This window comes from Equus caballus, chromosome 8 (genome assembly GCF_041296265.1).
Source record: "Equus caballus isolate H_3958 breed thoroughbred chromosome 8, TB-T2T, whole genome shotgun sequence".
NCBI classification, from domain to species: Eukaryota; Metazoa; Chordata; class Mammalia; order Perissodactyla; family Equidae; genus Equus; species Equus caballus.
The window spans coordinates 81,057,175-81,080,727 of NC_091691.1; the positions used below are offsets into that span (position 1 = coordinate 81,057,175).

General features: G+C 38.9%; 1 protein-coding gene across 6 annotated transcripts in view; it reads right to left on the minus strand.

The window, feature by feature from the left end:
- The window catches only part of CCDC68 (coiled-coil domain containing 68), a 64,648-nt gene that overhangs the window by 12,263 nt on the left and 28,832 nt on the right, over nt 1-23,553 (minus strand). For all 6 annotated transcript variants that reach the window (XM_070275673.1, XM_023647832.2, XM_023647834.2 and 3 more), the window contains 8 exons: nt 21,615-21,739; nt 20,394-20,480; nt 17,828-17,968; nt 16,734-16,859; nt 14,940-15,068; nt 9,810-9,892; nt 2,947-3,052; nt 1,532-1,615 (listed from right to left, as the gene is read on the minus strand). In XM_070275673.1, the coding sequence (XP_070131774.1) occupies nt 1,532-1,615; nt 2,947-3,052; nt 9,810-9,892; nt 14,940-15,068; nt 16,734-16,859; nt 17,828-17,968; nt 20,394-20,480; nt 21,615-21,739 (881 nt within the window). The remainder of the gene's footprint in view (nt 1-1,531; nt 1,616-2,946; nt 3,053-9,809; nt 9,893-14,939; nt 15,069-16,733; nt 16,860-17,827; nt 17,969-20,393; nt 20,481-21,614; nt 21,740-23,553) is intronic.

Genomic DNA, 23,553 nt, shown 5'->3' on the forward strand with positions numbered 1-23,553 from the left:
AAATATTTTATAGAGTAACATTTGCCAAAAGGCCATGAATTTTAATAAAGCTGTGAGGAAATGCCTTTAGGGACACTTCCTAGGAGGAAGAGGCTCTAATGTGACACGAGTCACATCATCGGAGGCTCCCTGACATAAACTGACCAGCAGTTACTGGGCACTTGCGTGGACACTAGTTTTGAGCCAGTTATCCCACAATCTCTGCATTTTCAGCGGTGCATATAATCTAAACAAGGTGAGAAGCTAAGGAAGGCCTGAAGCTTGACGAATTCACCCTCCAGAATAAAGAGAATAGTGGTCCTCTGGGAAGGTAGAAATGGCAAAACAGAGTGATGATGACAACATTTAAGATGTAAAAGTATTTACAACCTCTTTATGTTATTATGAGCTTTTCCTTCTGTGTGGGGAAAACAGAAAGAACACGGTGGTAGAAGGGACAGCGGGCAGTGTGCTGCGAGCACGATCATGCCACTCCTCTGGTCTATCCTGCGGGAGAAAAGCTCCCAAAGAGGATGAGCTTTCCAACGGAAGTCAGAGCATCTCCGTATTCCAGAGGACAAGACAACATGGACGACAAGCAGGAAGTCAAAACACTGGGGGATGAAGTAGAAAAGGTGACCATGTCCAGGCAGGCAGTGATGAGCCATTAGGCAGAGACAGAAGAGGCGGCACTGATCACAAGGTAGAGCTGAGCTGGGGGCCCCTGTGGCGTCCTTGGGCACTCCAACCTCAGCAGGGCTTGGCTGCACTTCCTGTGGGGCAGGGGCACCGCCAGCCTAGGACTGCAGCTGAGAGCCTAAGCAGGTCTTCCTAGTTAAGGGGGGAAGGAGTGGGCAGGAAGAAACACATCTTGTCGCAGTAAAGGGTAAAGTTGTATGCTAAGTTTCAAAACACTGAAAGATAAGAAAATTACAACAGGCTTCCTGAAGTGAGTGAGCCCTGAGGCAAAGCTTGGAAGCCATGATGAATATGGATGGAGGAAGAGGAGAAAAGGGGACATCTCAGGGTGGGAGAGGAACAGACTATCTGGTTAGCACTGAATTCACACGAGTGGCCTTGACCAAGCTGCTAATTCGAGTCCATATCAAGAGACGTTATCATCTGTCTCCCCAATGTAGCAAGTACTCTGGAAAATTTGGATGAACTTTTAACATTTAATAATATTTAATATTAATATTGTAACAATATTATAAAATAATATTTAATATTTAATACTTTAATAATTATTAAAAGCACCTCCTCCTCAAAATTCTAATTTCTTATGCATAGAAGATACACATACACACACTCACAAAAAGACACTCATATATATACACATAAGCTCACGCATGTACACTCACACATAGACACTCAGACACAGACACACACACCCATTCACTTACAGAGATACTCAAACTTAGTGTCACACTGGCACAACATCACACACAAGCACACACACATAGGACACATTCATACACAGGCTCCCAGATACACTGAACACACACACACACCCACACTCCACACTGAAATATACAACAGATTCCCTCCTTACCTGGGCTTCAAGTATGTTAACTTTTTCTTTCAGATTTTCAATTCTTTCATCTTGTTCCTTTAAATTATTTTTTAATCCTTCCATCTAAGAATTAGGAAACACAATTGGAGAAATCTTGTCAAACAACAGGGAATAGTTACTCAAGCCAGAAATTGTACAGGTTTCTGTGGTCAAACGATGTTCATCAAATAAAAATATTAAATCCCAAAGCATCAGCAGACTCAGCAGGCTTCAGAAAATAGCTGGGCAAATTGGCACCCGGGGACGAGAGCACGCAGATGGTGCTGTTAAACATTTTAATCTTTGGAAAACCTGTTTAAACCAAATTCAGCAGGAGTGCATCCTGTGAAAAGCAGCACTGGTCTTCCTCCTATGTCTCAGCCACACAACGTTTTCATCCCGTAGGCTCAGAGGCCAGTGGATATGATGCAAAGCCATTGCCTGGCCTGGGGAAGCTCTCCGAGGTATAGATCTGGTCAACCAGTGGCACAATGAGGTGAACCCACTTTGCTTCAGAAGAAACGCATCTGTCCAGAGGCAGGGTGGAACTGAGAAGGTGGGGTAAGGAAGTTCAGAACGGTGCAGGGAGGGAGGAAGCACATGGATTCGAAGGCCAACACCACCATCACCAGCTCTGTCACTGAACTACTGTGGGCCTCAGTTTTCTCATCTGTAAAATGAGAATGTGGGATGCCCCTAAATCTTTCCTGGCTCTCAAGCGCCACAGTTTAATCCCCTGGCCCTTTGGTGAGGTCCTGGCCATGCAAGCACAAACGCTACATTTACGTCCGGAAGGTATTTGCGTTATTTGGAAGGACTCCTTTTGGAAACAATTATTAGGTAGCAAAAAAAGTGAACAAAGGTCTGATTTGAGGTCTAAAGCACATCCAAAAAACCAGATCAATACATACCCGGAAGTAACAAACTGTATGAGTATGCCACCCACCATCCATCTGGCTGCCGCCACAATGACCTCTTCTCCCTCACCAGCCAGGATGCTCACAGAGAAGGGCTGAGCTACTCCCCTGTCCTAACACACCTCCGAAGTAAATTTACCACTTATGAGATCATTAAAATAGATCATTTCTTCCTTAGGTAAGGGCTGAATCTCCTAATCTACAAAATCTCTGAAACAACAGAGTACGTTACCTGGCTCAGAACACTTTAAAAAATCACTGAAACATCTAAAGAGCAGTTAAACACAATTTCCCAAATATCTTCATTGAGAACATTATAGGTGTTGGCATACAGACAACAGAGGGCACAGGAATCAGAGCCATGTTGCATGGAAATAAAAAGGAAATGTCAGTGGGGAGGAGAATCTCCTGCTTGTAAAATCCAGGCAAGCCACTTGTATTTGGGCTTCTCACCGTAAACACATCATCTACCAGAGAAATACACTTGATTAATCTGACCTCCTGGATGACGCTGCGCAGGTTCTGATGCTGGGCGTGAATCACAAACTGCAGATGAGAGATCTGCTCCTGGAGAAGGGAAATCTCCATCTGAAGATCCTGGCAACTAGAAACGCAAAGGCAAAAAGAGAGAGAGATTTGCTAATGCATTAAACAGCTATGTTTTACAGCTGTGCTGCCAGGCTCTCCTCACACACTATACTGTTACTGGGCATCATGTGGATAAGACACCCAGGACCCCATATGCCACACAAGACACCACGAAGCAGCCTCTGATTAGCTCAGACAGGAACTTGAATGAGAAAATCAATTCATGTCAAAGCACAAAGCTCCATTCTGGCCACTTGTGACTCCCCTCCCTCCAGCAGGTAGTTGAGTCAAGTTGTATTAAGCCAGGTAAAGCACTTACATCTCTAATCTGTCTTGCCTATGAGAACCCACAGACCTAGCACCCATCAGAATGCACAGATAATTAAAAGGGGATAGCAGACTTAGAACAGGGGGCCAGGAATGGAGATTTCCATATATACCAGAAACCAATTTCCAATGATAGAGGGTTAGTATACATTGTGGATTGCCTGGGTTTTCGTTTATTTGTTTTGCTTTTTTTGGCTTCCTATTTTTGGTAATTCTACTGCCTATAAGTAGGGCAAGGAAAAAAAAGAGGAAATCAGATCCAGCTAATATTCTGAGTCCATATTAACCATTGTGCAAAAAGATGGGTGAGGTTTGAATTTAGATTATTCATCCTTTCCCAAGGCTCCATTTAGGTAACTGGAATGGATTATATAGCTTTGGACTATTTCTCTTCTTGCCAATATTATTAGAATTATGAAGTAACAGGCATTGTGGCAAGACCAAGAAACTTGAGTGCACTGTGACTTTGAAGTCACACAATCTTTCTAAGCCTCAGTATGACGGATATAATAATTCCTGCCTTTTCTACATCAGAAGATTATACTGTAGTCTTAAGGAGGTAAAGTCAATGTACTTTTGGAAAATAATCTTTTTAGCAAGTAACACATTAATATTATTTTAGCTTATTAAGGTTTTACAATTAGTAGCCAACATCCAGCGCAATCACAATTCTGATTTTTACAGGCTCTACAAATATTGCAAAAGTCATGGAAATTCATGTGACACTACAGAACATATTCTCATTAGAAAGAATAAAAAAAGTCTTCATTTTGTTTCACATTATGTACTAAAACATTGCTTCTCAAACCTAATGTGCGTTGGAGGATCTCGTTAAATCATCAGGGATCTTGTTAAAATGCACATTCTGATCCAGCAGGCTGGGGTAGGGCTTAAGATTCTGCATTTCCAACATCCTCCAAGTGTTGCCAATGACTCTCCTGGTCCACAGACCAGGCATTGTGTGCTTTGAGCAGCACTAAACCACTAACTTTGTCTCAGTAACTTTTAGTTCATAATATAGTCTCCCAAAGCCGCATAATTTGCAGGCAGCTTGCAATATTTAAGACAGTCTTTTAATTTTTCTTCTCTTTTGGCTCTGCATGCATGCAAGGGCTTTAAAAAGAGTTTGTTTTACTGTACAAAAAAATATTTTCCATAAAACTATAGAAATGCACAAGTAAAAATAATGTATAACGATAGGCAATACTATTTATTTATCCTATGGAATTAAATAATTTATACTATAAAAAATCCTGTATAATTACACAAGATATGTCAGAGATATATGTAAAATGTAGTTCATTATTGTTCATAGCATAAAAAGTGGAAACAAACTAAATGTTCAATAGAAGACTGATAAATTATGCTATATCCACACCACTTTTATTTTACAGACACATATATATCACAGAGATATACCAATAGACTTGATTTATATCCACAATGATTCTGCAGAATATTATAAAGAGAATGGTCTTTTCAACAAATGGTACTGAGGCAAGTGGATGTTCATTTGAGAAAAAAGAAAAAGAAAATTGATCCTAGCCTCACCTCATAATAAAAATAAATTCCCTGTAGATTGTGAATAAAACTGGGGACCCAAAAGACTTTCAGAAAATAATATAGAAGAGCATCTTCGTGAATTTGGAATAAAGTTTTTTTAAAAATAGAACTTAAAACACTATTAACCACAAAAGGGAAAGACTGATAAGTTGAATAGACAAAAACTAAAAACTTCTGGTCATCAAATAAGAGTGAATAGTTTAGCCTCGGAATATTGGTAACACAAATGACTAACAAAGGCATTGTATCCAGATTATATAAAGAACATCCAAAAATTAATAGGACAGGTATCCTAGTAGGAAAATTGGAAAGTGACTTGAAGAGGTCCTTCACAAAAAAGACGAGTTGAGGACATCAGGATCAGAACAGCACAGAAGGCAAACAGAAATCTGGCCCCCAGCTGGTGTGAAGATTCAAAATTGCTCCGGTGAGAAGGGAAAAGGGAGAAAAGAAAAAGGTGGAAAGAGCAGCCAGACTCAAGACTTTCCTGGCAAATAATGAGAAAGAACTCAGGATGTTTTGCGTAGGCAGGCTGGCTTTGAATATTCATGAAATGTTCACAAATTCATAAAAAATTTTTAAATAAAATAATTCATAAAAATGTTAATGGTGAGTATTCAAAATGGTCTGGTTGTGCCCTAGGATGACCCAGAACTCTGGGACCAAAGGGAAAAAAGGTGGCTTTAGAAGGACGTACTCAAAATACGAAACTTGGAAAATTTCTCCATGTATTCCATGAGAGTATTACCACAAGAGTCACTACAGATAAATAAAAATCCGAAATAGGTCTCAAGATGGAAGAAAAGTATTTCTAGAAGCACTCTTGAGAACACAGGGCCTTCAGACTTATTTGCATTAATACACTAGAACAGAGACTAAAGGAAGTTGCAGAAAATCTCTCTTAGGATTGTTCAATAAATATGAAACCTAGTCATCCACTGACAGTCTTTAAATGTGAGAACACATTTCAATAAGCTGCCATCTGAGCTCCCTTTAATCTCTGTTATTTATCTTTCAGTTAAAGCGCTCAGTCTTCACGCACAGGCACTAAAGCAAAGCAGCAGGAAGAAAACATAACAAAGGGGAAGGCCAGGGAGGGAGGACAAGCCCTTCCCACAAACGTCTGTATCTAGGATGCGTGCTCTGCCTCCCAATGCTCAACAGAAATGTAAAGTAAATGTTGAAATCAAAATAGAACCCAAAAATTTCTGCTTCCAGGAAGACGCAGAAGATGAGTTTTTCCCCATTCTTCCCCAATACAACCAAAAACCTGGACATTATATAGAAACAAACACTAGAAGACTCTGATAAGTGGAGAGAACAATCAGACTAGCTCGGGACCTTGGGATCCAGGAAACAACACAATGGTGAGTGAGTTCCCAGGGTTTTCTTTCTGCCTCATATATCCCAGGCTTGGAGCTGAGAGAGTATGCAGTCTAGAAATGCCAGTGGGAACAGACAAAAAAGCCCCAACCAAAAGAGAGAAAAATGTTGGCCCTTCCCTTTGAAGGAAGGGAAGTGAGGATCCTCTCTCATTTCACCACTGAGGCCGAGTGACCAGAATACCATTTCTGGTACTCTTCCTGTTAGATTCCTTAGCATTCAAGAAAGGAATTCAATTCTATCCTTAACTTGCAGAAATGTGAAAACGAATGGCTTTGCTTTAACTAGGAACATGGGGTAACCGTAGCGTATGTACCGGGCAAGAAGCACACTCTCAGTCTCTCTGAGGGCCTCTATCTGCCAAAGGCGTGGTCAAAGGAATCTGAGTTGGACCCTGCTGCAGTGCCCTGTGCTCCTCAGTGTTAGAATGGCTTTGAACAAATTGTTCTCTGGCACCATGCTCTCTATTTTTAAAGGATTTTTTGAGGTACAATTTCTGTGTTTCCCCAAAGGATAACTCTAAAACGGGCCTGTGTATTTGTCTGTGATGTCACAGGGCAGATGGACAAATTGAGAAACTGCCTTCTCCTCACAGACACACATTTTCTACCTCTTCCCAGAAGTGAAGGGTCTCCAGAAGTCTCCAGAATGAGAGAAAGGAGATCAAATCTCCTCTATAGCAGAACGAGCACAGGCTTTGCTATGAGAGTACTAGAGCCAAAACTCTGAGCTCCACAACTTCTGAGAGGCCGTGTAATCACTTAACCCGTCAGAAGCTCAGTTCCCTCCCGGAAAGGCCGATGGAAGGATTAAATTAAATAAGGTATCCGGGGTCACCCTCTAAACAGCAAAGTTCTATACATGTGTCAGTTGGTAGTGATGGTAGTAGAAACACGGAGTCAACTTTATTTTTAATGAGATGCTTCTGCCAAATCTTTTAACTCTTGTTAAAAGTAATTGTGAGGTTCAGCTTAATACATTATAATGATATATATATATAACCATACACAAGAAAAAACTGTCGCTTTTGAATTATAATTGTTTATAAGTTATCATCCTCAGAGATGCTTTTTTACACCAGAAATGCCACATTAGAACATATTGAATCTTTTTACCAAAATGACAGAATGAAGCTCACTGCAATTCAAGAAAGTTGTGGCACTTGTCAAAACCGCCATCCATGCCTGAGGGAAATTTAGTGAGCCATAGCCCCCTGCTTAGGGAAGCAGCTATTCTTTGCATGAGGGAAGGCCACCACAGGACTGGGAGTGAGTGCCTGCCAAATGACCACTGGTTGGATGACAATGTAGGGATTGGCCAACATGCTCAATCTGTCCAATATAGGAAGTCGTATTAGGCCAATCAGACCCCTTCCTCTGGAATTGGAAAGGAAAAAAGAGAGAATATGAACCAGCTGGTGAAAAATGGCAGGAAAATTTAATGAATCATACAGGAAGGATAAAAAACAAGAGAACAGTGAAACTTCACCAAACTCATGACTGAATGGGAGCAACAAAATAATCTGGTCCCTAAAACCACATTAGGTGCTAAAGGGTGGCCCTCCTCTCTTCCCATGAGACGCATCATCTTTATGGCTATATTGACCCAATCTTAACCTAACAGAAATCCTCTTATTTATGGTAGCTTAACCAAATCTCTATTGCTTTAACCAAAAACGTCTGACTCTTACTGATTTCATTTTCTTGTCACTTAGCAAAATGAATACCCCTACTCACAGCTTAAAGTAATAAGTAAGATAAATATTTGTAATACCTACAATCTACAAAAACGGCATGAGCCTAAATGTTCAAATACTTTTCTGGAACACAAAACATCCATTTCCCTCGAAATATTTTTAAAACTAAGAGCTTTTTGAGAATTCCTGATAACAACTGCTCATATATAACAGAACCGAAAGAATACATAAGTTTGGCTTTTAAAATGGTTACATTTTTGGCTCAAAGACTGATAAAAACCCTATTATCAATAAAAAATCATTTTTTAAAGAAAAAAATCAAACAGATTGTCTGGACTCTTAATGGAAGGCACATTGTACCAGCCAGTAGTTCTACTGTGTAGAAAAGCCCTCTTTAAGAAAAAAAAAAATAAGGTAAGCCAAAGATTTACTTAAAGTTATGAGTATATGTAAGCAATTCCAAAGAACTATAGATGTTTCCCACAGTACATCCTTCATTCTCCATGGAGACGCACAGTGCTACGAAACTCTCTTGGAAGTCCGCCTTCTTGGGCTATATCTTGTTCAGGGAGAAGAATATGGGGAAATTAATATTAGTGGTATCCTAGTGTGTTTCAAATATGAATGTGCACTTGCCAGTGCCAACCCAGTTCTGGATTTTGGCATATGTGGTACTTAGTTAATGTCAAGTCAAATAAATGTATTCCTCCTAGATGATGGAAGAGTCCGGGGGTGGGTTTCTTAAACAATACTCCAGTGGGACACTGGAATGACAAGCTGGCCTCCTTTTACCTTAATTCCAAGTTTTGGTTGCTATTTCTGAATACTCCCTGTCGATGCATGGATATGAGCCAGACAGAAGGCAAAGCATATGAGAGATGAGAAGAGAAAGAGAGATAATAGGAAAAGAAAAGGAAAGAGAGAAAGATAATCAAAAGACCTAGAGAGAGGGATGTTTGAGCAAATATCATTAAATAAATGAGAACAACAATTTGTACATTCTGACGCTCAGGATAGCACCTGATATCTTAAGGATCAACAGCTCTAAACGGATGAACTAAGATCTTTAAATAGATTTGACTTTGAATGTTATATCGAAATATATGACTGTGATAGGCTTAGAATTAAAAGAACAGAAAGAAGAAGAGAAGAAAGGAAAGGAAAGGAAAAGAAATATTTCAGGAAATTTCACATGATAGGAGGTATTATATGGCCCTCCAGAGAATTTTTCTAACAGCAGCTGAGTAGCACAGCAGTTGTATGATGTCCGCAAACCCATCCCAGCCCCAGCATACTAGGGACTGCGACTGCTTGTGAATTACCAGCATTTGTAAATAAGTCCAAAGAACTAAGGATGTTTTTCACAGTGTCTCCTTCATTCTCTCCACGCTTGGGGAACACCACAAAACTATCCTACAATTCCACTCGTGGGCCAGCCAATCTAATGCCAGCTGTAGCAGAGACCTATTAACAAAATCAGAAGCATCAGGGGGAAGGAAGACCTCAAGAGCATCCTCTTTAGCACCAAGGGTAAACAGGGAGGGGACAGGCTCATTCACTCTTCAGAAGGATTAACCCTTCCGCCAGTCTCCCTGGACCCCCAGGGAACTCTGTCCCTCCCTCATTCCCCAGTGGGTGAGGAAGGCGAGGCACATGGCTGTTAATGCTTTAAAATCTCCCTCTCTCCAGCACGTTCAGTCTTGCTGTTTCCCCGGGGAGTGGTAGCCTTCTGTCCACTGGCCAGGGGACCGTGGCGAGGACAGGCATCAGGAAGAGCTTTTACTTAGGCAGTAGATCTGCAAACCTTTTAGCATATGCAGTGTTGGATTTGAGTTGCAGCAGCTTGTTTTCCAAAGACAGTTTTTTTTCTAGCAGTGTTCTCTTTTCCTAGGAGAAAATAAGATACAATTTTTGCTTATTTCACTCTCACTTTCTCTCTGTGTATGTAAGTGTGTTTGGTAAAGCATTCTTGCAAACTGTTCACAAAAGATGCTTCTTGTAATACTAGAAATAAGTCTTGAGCTAAAGCTAATGTCATATGGAGCTGTTACAACCCACCCCAGTGAGCCTGGTCAGGCATTCTCCTGCGTGGTTTCTGAGCAGCTCAACGGCAGGTCAGGACTAGTTGTCTTCACTCCCCTCACTTGCCTGGAGAGCTTTTGCTCCTCTCCAGCCCACTGCTGAAATTCACCCTGCTCAGTAAAACTTCTCCTGCCTTTGTCCATCCCACCCCAGATGCCAACTACCTGCCCTTCTCTCTCTAGGCATTGGCTCTCCAACCATGACACCTGCTTCTCCTCCGTTACACTGAGTTTGTAGCCAAGGACACTACTGTGCTTATCTTGATACTCCTACCTGCTCACGTGGTATCTGTCAGAAAGTAGAAAAGTAGTAAATGTATTTTTAGTGAAGGATCAAGGCCACAAATTATAAAGTCACTTCCCAATTAGGATATAAGAGAAATTTTGACACTGGGAAAGAACATCTAAAGAAATGCCTTAATGTCATCATTAAACCAAACTCTTTCCATCCGAAAGGAAAATAGACAAATCCATGAAAAACCAAGCTGGGATGATCGTTTTCTTTTTTATATTTGATGGTAAAGAGATGTTTTGACACCATTTACAACGCTGTTTAAAATCATTCCTGGGGCCAGCCCGGTGGCGCAGCGGTTAAGTGCACACATTCCGCTTCTCAGTGGCCCGGGGTTCACCAGTTTGGATCCCGGGTACGGACATGGCACCGCTTGGCACGCCATGCTGTGCTAGGCGTCCCACACATAAAGTAGAGGAAGATGGGCATGGATGTTAGCTCAGGGCCAGGCTTCCTCAGCAAAAAAGAGGAGGACTGGCAGCAGATGTTAGCTCAGGGCTAATGTTACTCAAAATAAAATAAAATAATTCCTGGCGCCGTATTTATATGGGTGAAACAACGCAGCGCTGTAGAGCAAAAATGTCAGAAAGTCTTTGGACATGGACACACCTGGTTTTGAAACTTTGCAATTTTTGCCAAGGTTTTAACCTCTCTGGGCTTTATCATTGTTAAGAAAAATAAACCAAAACTTGGAAATCAAACTAATATATATATTGATTTTATTGTCATATTGGGTCATTGTTTAATAACCTGACCCAAAGATTCTTTAATTCTCCTGTAGAATTTCCCTGTGTTTATTATTTATTATTTGATTAGAGCCCTGAGTCTGTGAAGTTGCATGTTAATTTGTAGATTTCTGCCTGGTAGAAAAGATAATCCCAAAGGTTATGGTTTAGTTGCCTTAAAGAATATTAACCAGCTTTGTATCTCGCCTAGTAATCCTATTCTACATTCCTTTTTCAAAATGCCTATAAATAGCCAGTTCCTCAAAATATTTTATTTAAACCAGCTTTACTACCTTACTGGTTCCCTCATTAATTAATGAGCTAAATAAAACATCAGACATGTATTCATTCTATACTCGTTTGAGTAATGTTTTTGACTTCTTGAACATCCCTAAAATGGGGATAATTACTACCTATATTGAAATGTTGGGATGATTGGAGAGAATATACGTGGAAGGCCTACATACTTCTCTGGCACATATTAAGACCTCAATATATAATAATTTGAAGGTGCCAAACACCTCATATCTTATGTGCTCTGTTATTTTTAAAATTTATACTAACTTTCTCAACTCTTTCCTCTAGCATTCTTGTCACCTATAGAAATTGTCCCTGGGCTGCTTATAGCCCTAGCAGTGTTCAAATATTTCTGAGGGATCACAGATAAGCCCTGCAAGCTTATTACAATACTCTGATCATCAAAGAAACACATCGCTGATAATATATTTTGAATTTGTAGGGACAAAAATGGTGTTTAACATTCTTCCTAATAGACTTACTGTCAGTTAATGGATCTTCATAACCAGAATTCAAGCAGACCAGATGACTGGACGAGTAAATGTTTTGCCTTGGCTAAGGCTCCAGGATCTAGCTTGGTCTCTTAATGCTTCCTCTCTGACAACACAGGAAATCACCCTATACTGGCTAGGGCTTCTTAGGGACAGTGTCTTCTCAAAAGGCAAAGGAGTACACAGCACCACCCAGTGGGCAATCCACTTTTCCCCAAACCGCACCTCTGGGGAGCTCAAGAGTTCCCTCACTCTATTGATCAAGGTGGAGTGGACAGCAATTTAAACCATTGCCATATGTTAACATCTAAATGATTTAGAAACCAAGGATATCATTTTCATTCGTCATCAGAGACGAGAAGGGCATAATGGAAAGGACTGAGAACTGGTAACTGAAAGACTGCGGAATAGTTCCTTGTCTGCATTGTCCTCATTTATAAAATGACGATGAGGAACTAGGTGGTCTCAGAAGTGCCTTTGAGTTCTAAAACTCTAATAGAGCTAAATCAATGACACTGGAAAGAGATATGATGCAACAGAATTGCACTGTTAGCAAAAGGAACATATGCCATATTAAAACGCTCTTATTGGGTCTTTTTGCTGGCTTATCACTGTGTTTATGGAATTCATTCTCACTGCATTCCTGATTAAAGTGGGACAGATGGTAAAGGTTTTAAGTAATGTGTTCATTACTAGACCTCATCCCACTAATGGCTATTTACTGGAGCAGTGGCTTGTTCAAGTGAGTAGAAAATGAATCCTTCTCCGGGGGCACCCGCTAGCAGGGCAGTATTTATCAACCTTTGCTGTGGATGTTCATTTTTAATTTCCATTTCCTTTTTGAACTCATGTCTTTTTCCTAGTAATACAAAAGTCTCAGTACTCCCTTCCTTCACTCTGATACACGCTCTCTGCCTGAGAAACCCTTCATCGCAGCCTGTATTCTCAGTATTTCCTTAAACCAAGAAGATGTTGTCAAGCTTTGCTTCTTATACTTTTATTTTTTTACTTGGTTGTTTTACAAATATATCTTTAAAATAAATATGTTTTTAAGAAAAGTCTCTTGCATATTGTCCTTCCACTCCATCCTCACCAACCCTCACCTCCCAGACATTCCAGTAGGCTCCACTCTAGGAAGTTACTGAACTAGAGTATTCTTGAAGGTTACTGTATGGCCTGGCTAAACCATGGGCATCCTGTCCACTCACTCTGTCCTAGCTCCTAGAGACAGACCACCATTATAGGTCAATATTCAGAAAATTGCTAAGCCATCACTTCTCAAAAATGTCTGCCAGTGTCTGAGCCACTTAACCTCTTTTAGGGATACATTTCCCTACCTTCAGTAGGGGTGTCAGCCTCTCTAAGGACCCCTACAAGAAGGAAGTGGGGGAGATCTGGGAAGTTCCTTAAGTCCTACACAACCCAGATATACTCCATTGCAATCTCCACAAAAAGACTATACCTGGTCCATCCACAAATAGATATCATGGCTCCAGCTCTGCCTGGCACATGGTAGGTGCTCAAAGATTTGTAGAATAAATAGTCAAGTGAATTTACCCCACAATTTGGAGATGAATTCACACCGAGTACAGATTTCTGGGATTTCTAAGAAACAGAAATTACACTCTACTGTCCTTTTGTTAATTTTCAGGAACTGAGAGCTGGCCACTAAACCTGACCCAGGATTATTGGGTTTGAGGTGATCACAAGTCTAACATTTAGTGTTAAACTGGCTAATCAAGTTGTTTGGTTAAACAACCTATTTGCATTCCAGAATTGTCTTTCTTTCCTAAATGCAAACAATCTTTGCGCTATCTTAGTTAAACTATTTATTACAGGATAAATTTCTAACGCTACAAAGGATTCATCCACATGTTACAATTTGTCCAAAACATCATAATTATAAATTGTCACACCTGGACAAACCAGCTGATTGGAACATTCTAGCCCAGCGATTCTGGCTAAAATTTAACGCTTAGTGACCCATTGCACAACACAGATATAGCTGTATATTATTATTACTAGATTCAGTTAAGTATAGTCTTATTTAATTTTCATAATTTCCTCATAGGACCTTCATTAAGAATACAAATTCAGCCAAATTCACAGTGCAATAAATTAAATTCTTGAGAAATGTGTAAAAAATTAATCAAAGTTTGTCTGCCAAGAAACCTGAATGTTGAAACCTGATGCTTTTGAAATGACATTTTTAAAATGGCATCAACTCAGGCCGACTTCTCAAACGAAATACAGCTGAGAAGAGCAGAGATAAAGCAGGGAATTAAGAGGATACACACAAAACTGATTGCACAATATTTACTAGAAGTCAAAGCCTATCTTCTTATCTACCCCCAATTCAGTTGGAGAGGCCAATTTTCTATTTGTTTTGCTATTTAAAAAATTATTCCTTGGTTTGTCTGAATGCTAAATCCTAAGGCTTGCATAATTAAACGTACGTGCTCACCTTCTACATATAGTTGGCGTACCAGCTACTTAAAGGAACACTGCATGAAACTTACAATAATTTTCATTCTATTATTACTCTTCCCTAAATTGTCTCTTTTGAAAGTTCCAGAGCATCTTTTCTCAATGCGAACTGTATCTGTCCTAGTGCAGCTATAGGTTTTTACAAATCTAAAGTGGACTTGGATGGCCAAACGTGGACACTGACTCTAATACATAAAAACACTATGACTACAAGGATCTACTATATTAGTGGTAGTAATAGGTGGACTTTATGGTCTTTTCCATTATTTCCCTTCACAGCCTCACCTGCTTCCCCTTTCTAGGCCATACATTTACTAGAAAGAGAACATGACAGACAATGAGATGTCTGCAGGATTTGTGGAGAGAGAAATCAGTAATTACAGTGCAGGTGACTTTAAATATGTCAGGGATGAAACTAACGTTACTGAATACCTCCTAAAGTCTTAGGAGCTGCAAAGAGTACTTTCACTTAACGTTATCTTACTTATTTTAGTGTTATTTTCTTTAATTCTTACTCTAATCTCATCAGGAAGAATTCTCTTTAATTCTCCAGTGGCTTACCTTTTCCATTCTCTGGACAAGGTTCTCTAATTCTGTGATTTGATGATGTTTTTCTTCAAGCTTTTCAGCAACCTGATTCAGATTTTCAACATGTTGTTTCAATTTCTGTTCTTTTTCAAGTTTGTTAACCTTTGGTCAGAGAAGCAGTCGTCAGACTACCGTTTTTATTAAACCTATATAGATATTATCTCCCTAATTTTCTGAGTAACCAAAAAAAAATTTAATAATTCACACTTGTTTAGAATAACTTTTTTTGAATTCAGAGTTTTCTTAAAAATAAATCTGATAGACTAGCACAACACTAAATCAATAGAGTTAATAATAAATACTATTCCTAAAATGTTTACATTTGTTACCATAAAACATACCACCTGAACTGTTAAAGAAAGAGACTAATTTAAGAAAAGTAAAATTTTTGACTTTTTCTTAACAAAACTTATGGGAAACAAAAATAAAATCTTAGATGTTCAAGTAAAAAATGTTTTATTTTTAATTAGAAAGTGTCATAAAAGCAAAATAATTAGCCCCACTGTGTCAGAGGTTATTTCCCGGGCATACAGCAGGAGCTGCGCTGAAAGACCACAGGACAAGAAGTCTGCATCTGGCAGTACACAGGCCACACTGGGAGTGTTTCCACCGACTTCTACCTGACACGTGCATGCACATCTGTATGTGTATTTAACAGAACTCGAGACTTTACAGTAAAAACAAAAGTGTCTGGCTTGTCTTGAAAACACCACATGGGCACTCCTGAGAGGCAACTCCAAGCTGAGACCGAGTCCCCTGCAGGGACGTGCGTACTCCAGTCCCAGCAGGCCTGTCACTCACGCAGAGGCCTCGGGGCCACACAAGCCTGCTCACTCTCCTCACTTAGTTCTTTATCTGCGCCCTGCATGCATGTGAGTTTGCCAACATCACCATCACAGCCTGAAGCATGAGGGCCTGTCCCTCTGCACTGGATTTCATACTGTGCTTCCCTGGGGGCCTTCCTAGGGCCTGAGCAGGCAGAGATGCAGGTACCCCACCCCAGCATGAATGAGCTTGCCTGTTTTCAGTTTTGGCAAACACACACACACATACACTTGCACATATATTTTTTCCCTCTTCCAGTCCTAGAAGACATTCTTCAGATAAAGTTTTATTGGTCCTAGGATACATACTTCAGATTTTAAAGCAAAAACAAAAAGTGTGTTTGTGTCTATGAAATATATACATATACATTTATATATACACATATACATATTTATGTGTTTTTAATATTTTAATTATATGTATTGATGTATTAAAATATGAAATATATAACTTTCATATTTAAATATATATATGTACACATACATACTTTTTTGTTTGTTTAAGATGAAAAATATTTTCTAGGACCAAAACATTTTTGAAACCCATTTATCCAGTGCAACTTTTTCATTTTAGAGTCAAGGCACCCCAAGTCTAGAGAGGTAGACACAACCTGGGTCATCTAGTTAGTCAAAGGCAGAAGCAGAAGAGGAGCCGCTGGCCAGTGTTACCTGGGCCAGCCTGGATTTCTAGGCAGGAGGGGAGGGCCTCCCTTCTGCCTGCGCTCTGCGGGGCTCTGGGCAAGGTGACACAGCAGCTCACCAACGTCTGCGTCCCGGGCTAAGCAGGGCTGGGGGAGGAGGCCACAGAGGATGGGCACCCTGCCCTTCCCAGGGCCCACCAAGTCATGGGGCCATTGCTCGTTTCACATCTAACTCCTCCAAATAGAGGCACTCGGAAAGCTCAGGGGTTAGATCTCCAATGGACAAGTTGCTAGCTCGGTACCTGGAGTAACTGTTGACTGTCCTCATGCTTCTTTCTAACCTCTTCAGACTGCGTTTGGTAGTTTTCAAATAATCTCCGGGCCACGTTTCTCAGAGCCGCTGCTCCTGCTTCTCTGGAGGCTTCGAGCTAGGACAAAAAGGTCACTGTGATTGTTTTGACATTTACAATAAAAAGGGTTAAAGACAGAACAGTTTGACAGGCAATTAAAAATACAGAGGCTATAACTGTACCCTTTGCACCCTCGTAGACAATGGATAGGAGAAAAGATACTGTTATCTGGGAAATGTAAAATGAGAACCCCTCAGTTTAATAGGCTGTCATACAAGAGGATTTGCACTGACCAGGCCAAAGTAGAGCTCCGTGAACATTAGTGCCCTGCATCTATAGACCGCACCCTCCAAAGAGTTCAGCTTATACACACATTTGCAAGTATTTTATTAGCGTTCTCCACAACAGCACTAAAAGATGCATTTTCATGAAATAGAAGTGGGACAAGATTGGAGTATTAAGTGCAACAAAGCTAAAGTGTCATGAATCTTTCACGGATTTAACCTAAAGAAATAATCGAGGATAGCACAAAGATTTACCTACCGAGATATTCGCTCTAGGACTGCACATAAAATAAGCCCAAAAAAGGAAAATATAAAGCATCCAACAAACAATAGATTAATTAAACAAAATAATGAGACATTTGACTGAGTGCTCTAATGAATATTTATAAAATATGTAAAGACTTTCAAAAAATTTATTGTAGTAAGAACACGTCACATGAGACCTACCCACTTACCTCTTTAAGAGTACAATACAGTATGAACTACAGGTACAATGTTGTACAGCAGGTCCCTAGACCTGATTCATCTCACACAACTGAAACTTTACACCTGTTGAACTTGTGTAAGATCTTTTTAACAATAAAAGTAGTCTCTAAAATAAAAGAGTGAGATTTAAAGTATAAAAATGATTCTCTATGTGAGCATATGTGTGGACTCTATGGATGCGTGTGGATGTTTTTTTGCTTTCACAGATCTATGAATCTATCCTATTGGCTCAAAGGCTCAAAACACAAAATTAGAAATGTCTTCTAACGGTCTTACCTTAATTTTCAATACTTCGTTCTCCTTGTTCACTTCTAAGAGCTTTAGGTCTTTTCCTTTTATCCTTTCCATGAGCAGATCCAAACTGCAACAGGAGGGATCCATTTCAGGATTAGAGTCATTTTGAGTGTTTCCACAGCGCTGAAATGAACAAATGTGAAAATCACAGACCTGACTTTCCATGCCTCTACGAACTTTGACAACAATAATTATCACTCAGGATTACATATATCAAGGAAGATTCAGGTCAGCACAAGTAAAATAAATCTTTTGAATCTCAAATATCAATGAGGAATTCTAGATGAAGCAGCTGGCCTCTATAATTGCTCAAATTTGAATAGATTCTTATATTAGAAAGATGTAGAAATACATCTTTTATGCCTTTTATATTCCCTACAGTTTTCAATATACTATTGGGTCCTTTTTAGGAGATAAATAATATCCACAAGGCCAGTTTCGATTTTTGGGGGTTTTTTTGTCTAAGTTGTAGACATAAATGCATTTTGGTTACATTGCATTACAAATTAATATAATCAGACCTAATTGTTACAATGTGTATTATTCAGTGTTCAATGAGGCTTCATTGTGACCGCCTTATATTAAATTTCTAATCAGAGATGTCAGAACTGAATGTTACTGCCAGTGTAACTCTATGTAAACTCTAGCTCCCTGAAAATACACTTGGAGCATGAAATAAATCTCTTCTGGAATGGAGGACATATGGAAGTGGAAAGGAAATTTGAAACCATCTAATTCAACCCCATCAATTTTACAGATACGAAAACTGTAGGACCAGCGCCCAAGTTTACATAGCCAGTGAGTGGGAGAGCTCATGACACAGTTTCTTGATTGTCTGTCCTGCTCTCTTTCTGCTTTTCCAAATTAGTTCAAGACAGATTGAGGAAACATTATACAATTATATACATCTTACCATTATAGTAACAAGTTCTATTTGTTAAGCACTTATTATGTGTCAGGTAATCTTTTAGATGTTTTAAATATGCTCCTTTGTCTAAATTCTCAAAACAGTAGAAGGCACTATGCCTACTATATAGAAGAGGAAATTGAAGATGAGCGAGTTTAGCTAACAAGCCCAAGATTATACCTAAAATAACTTCCAGAACCAGAATTAGAATCCAAGTTTGTTTACGAACAAAGCCTATATCCTTTCCAGTACAATATATGGACTACATTTATAGAAATAAAAATCAAAAAGAAAACAGTGCATATAAATAATATAGTCACCATAATTCTGTCATGGTTTTGTTGTTTCTACTCCAGACCCTAGTGCATACTGTCACTCTTCACATACAGAGTAGGAATTATTTCCTTTTTTAATTTGTTAAAGAGGATTTGATGGAAAGACTCTTATAGAAGGTAGATTACTGGCAGTGGTAGACAGCTATAAAGGTCATACATCAGTGAATCTCAAATTTTAATGTTCATATGAATTACTTGGTGACTGATCTGGTTAAAAAGTCACTTCTGAATCAGGAGGTCTGGGATGGCATGCTAGATGCTGCATTTTTAACAAGTTCCCTGAAGATGCTGACGCTGCTGGGACTGCAGCCCACACTCTGAGAGTAGAAAGCCCTAGATGATTCTGGCTAAATCCATGCAGGAACTTGGTCCAGATGCTGAAGGGAAAGGGGCTGATACTTTGACGCTCAGTTTGTCTACTGAGCTTCTGTGGTTTGAGATGGCCGAGACAGACACACTGGCAACACAATTCCTCCTCATTCCTAAGAAGCTACTCCTATCAAGCTCACCAACAATCTCCCCATTGTTAGAGCCAATGGTCAATGTTCAGTCCTCAATTTACCTCACCCCAAACACCATTTGACACAGTGGTCCCTTTCCCCTTTCTGAAACTTTTTTTCTCTTGTCTTCAGTGACTCCATTCTCTCCTGTTTTTTCACTAGCCTCTCTTCTCAGCCTCCTGTGAGGATGACAAAAGAGACTATGTTTATGCATCACACCCCATGTTCTGGTGTTCTCCGTGGCCATACTACATAGGGGATAAACACTGACATTGATGGAGTTCACCTGGCTCAGAGGAGACTTACCTGGCATAATCCAGACAAGGCTAAGTGCAGATTGCCTGACCTTAAGAATATAAGGCCAGTCTCAGGGGAGGGTGTGCATTTTTAAGCTCATCAGGTGTCTGATGACTCGGCCTAAATGGTTTCAACTGTGTCCTTTGGTGTGGTCCAGGTAAAGCTAAAAGCTTGTACCTTTGTCTGTCATTCGCAAATGTTGCTGTCCTGTCGTGTATCCTGGTGGGGCTGACACCTTCCCATATACTTTAGATAAGTAAGCCTGGTTTAACATAGTCACATAAGGTCTTGTCATTCAACCTGATCTTCCTAATGACATCTGTGGTTAAATATTTCATACATATGCCCATTAATATCTTCAGATACCAACAAAATATTTAATACTCATCGTTCAAAGCTTCAAAGAATAATTTAATAATTATCCAAAACAGTTATTTAAATGAAGTCTGTATGGCTTTACGCTTATTTATTGAAGGAATAAAAGTGGTACATTTTGATAAATTCATTACCTTTGCATCTAGTTTGTGATTTGTACTGTTACGTCCTACTTCATCTTTAAACATTTGATTTCGGATCTTTTCCAGAGTAGTTCGAATCTAGAAGAAAAAAATATTTTATTTTTTCCAAAAGCATTTAATGCCAAATACTTTTTTTTCCTCTATACCACCTACAGTCTACCCGATTTATCTAGAAAGTAATACATATATTCTGATCCTAGATTTACATAATTGCCATCAACCTAACTTGTATTCAGGATAACATTGTTTAGACCACAGAAAATGAGCATTTGGTTTTTATAACTCTTTCTCAGTCAAGCCTAAAGTATAGCCTAAGTGAATATTATACTACAAAACAATTACTATTTAGTAATTAGTATTTAATACTATTTAGTTCTATTTTTTCTATATAGTAATTTAGTACTAATTTACTATTTAGTAATTACTATAAAACAATTACTATTTAGTAACACTACAAAATAATTATTATCTGGTAATTACTACAAAATAATTACTATGAAGTAATTACTAGAGAATAATTGCTATTTAGTAATTACTACAGAATAATTACTAAGAGGAAATCATACAAATTTATGCATGAAATATAAGCCCCATGTCTTGGTGACCTATGGAATTGTAAGACACTCAAAGACGAATTAATCGATCTGAATAAGTTACAGTGTTACTATAGCCAAATTTTTCCATCTTTCTAAGAAACAGTTCGTAAGAATATATACGTTTGTCAGCCATTATCATTGGATTCTCTTGTGAGAGATTTCACATTTTTAATGAAGTAACATGCCAAGGTGTAGTCACTGGCGATAGCGACCTTGAACTGTGAGAAGGAACAAGGTAAACAGAGAAGAAACTCAGCAGGAAACGTAAACAGCTACTTGGAAACACAGTATCAACACTCATGAAACAACTGAGAAATGATATAAAACAGTAGGAAGGGCAGTGGTGACAAGTGTGGGACAAATTAGTGCTGAGCTGTTCTGACCGACCCCTCCTGGCCCATTTTTCAATTTAACGCCAAGTACAAGAATGGAGGTTCATATCCTCGAGAGAAATGACTAAACGTGTTTAAATTTCAGCTATCAAGACTGTCCTTTGCCAAACTAAGTTTATTCCTCCTCACATGTTCTATGGAGGGAAAAACAAAGCCCACAGATCCATATTAGATTTATTTTTAAAAATCATACCATGCTAACCTGATTCCCAGCGCCCACATACCTTTTTCACATATTCGGTTTCTTCAATAATGTGAGCTGCTGTGGACTCATACAAGGCAGAGTTATCTTCTATCTGACTCCTTGGGGGAACTTCTGTGGTCACTGTTACTGTTGTCATTGTGAATTCTGGTTTTAGGAAAACATAAAACAGATAAAACTAACTTCTTTGTCAATATGATTATATGGTTCATATACTGAAAGAAGTTCTGTATGAGTACTGTAATCAAATATAGTAGAAAATATTATAAATTATTGATATCTTATATAGTCATAATTTCAGAAATTAATTTAATATGAAAACAATAACAGCTGAAACAATAATTGATAGGAAATGTAAATTATCTGAGAAGAAAAAATGTGAAATTTTTCTTTGTATTCCACATTATAATAGACAGTAAAACTTCAAGAGTAGGGACCATGCCTTATTCACCTTTATATTCTAGCACACTGTAAGTGCCTAATAAATGTCTGTGGTACTAAAATAATATATTTATGGGGGCTGGTCCCGCAGCCGAGTGGTTAAGTTTGCGCGCTCCACTTCAGCGGCCCAGGGTTTGGCCCATTCGGATCCTGGGCGCGGACATGGCACCACTCATTAGCCATACTGAGGCGGCATCCCACATACCACAACAAGAAAGACCCACAACTAAAATATGAACCTATGAACTTGGGGGATTTGGGGAGAAAAGGCAGAAAAAAAAAAAAATAAGATTGGTAATAGTTGTTAGCTCAGGTGTCAATCTTAAAGTAAAAAATAAATAAATAAATAAAACAATATATTTATAACAAAATCATATGTATGTCACTAATGTGCATATATACATGTATGTATATCACTTTACACAGACATTTAATATGCTACATTTTATTTGACTCTCAATAGCCCGTAAAGGCCATTTACTGAAGAACTATTTGTAATAGTAAAAGACTGGGAAAAGCCCCAACGCTCACAAAAAGAGGACTGGTTGAATAAATTATCTACTGCTATGGAGTCTTCTCCAGGATGTATTATTCAACAAAAAGGCATGGCGCAGAAAAGGATATTTGTATCACAATTTCTATAAGAAGGGAGGGATGGATGGAAGTAAAAAATCTGTGACATAATTTTGACATTGAACACGGTAATTATTTTACCTAATTATAAAATAAAACTAAATTAAAGAGAAAAAAATGAACTCTTCCAAAATAAGAAACAAATGAATAGATCTGTATATCAAGTTGATGGTACAGTCACATAAATTATTTGAAGTGGCTTTAAAACACATAGCAGGGACTATTTTTCCCAGCTATGCTATGTCCTAAGAACAAAAAGAATCACAAAACAATCTTAAACTACACTCACTAATAATACCGTTAGTGGAAATATTAGTATTGCTATTTTGAATCTATTATACCTGTGTGTGCACGCATGAGCATGCACTCACCCACATCAATACATGATGTAGAATAAAGCCAAGAAGTTCTTGTCTTAATGTCGTTAAGAGCCAAGATTTTCAGCATAAGAGAAAAAAACATACAAAATAGAAACAAAAATATTATGTAAAACCTCATAATCCAAAATTAAATTATGAGAATAAAATAACTATGTATTTTCCTTTAAAAATGTATATTCTAGATCTCCCACTGACAAATTTAGAAATAGAAGCAACCAACACTTCTAGTGCCCAGATGGTGGTCTCAGTATATCATTTTCTACTACAAAGAAACCAGGGCTTCTGAGTGATTTAAGTCTGGGGCAAGAAATACGTAAGGTCAGCCTGACATATTCTGTCATGCCAGAAAACAAAAAAGCCATCACATACTAAAGACAGAAAAGCCAACCTGAAGAGGAATGACCGTGAGAGACTGAAACATATCAAAACTTTTTAGAGCCAGCCCTGATGGCCAAGCGTTCAAGTTTGGCAGACTTCACTTTGGCGGCCCAGCTCCAGTTCCTGGGA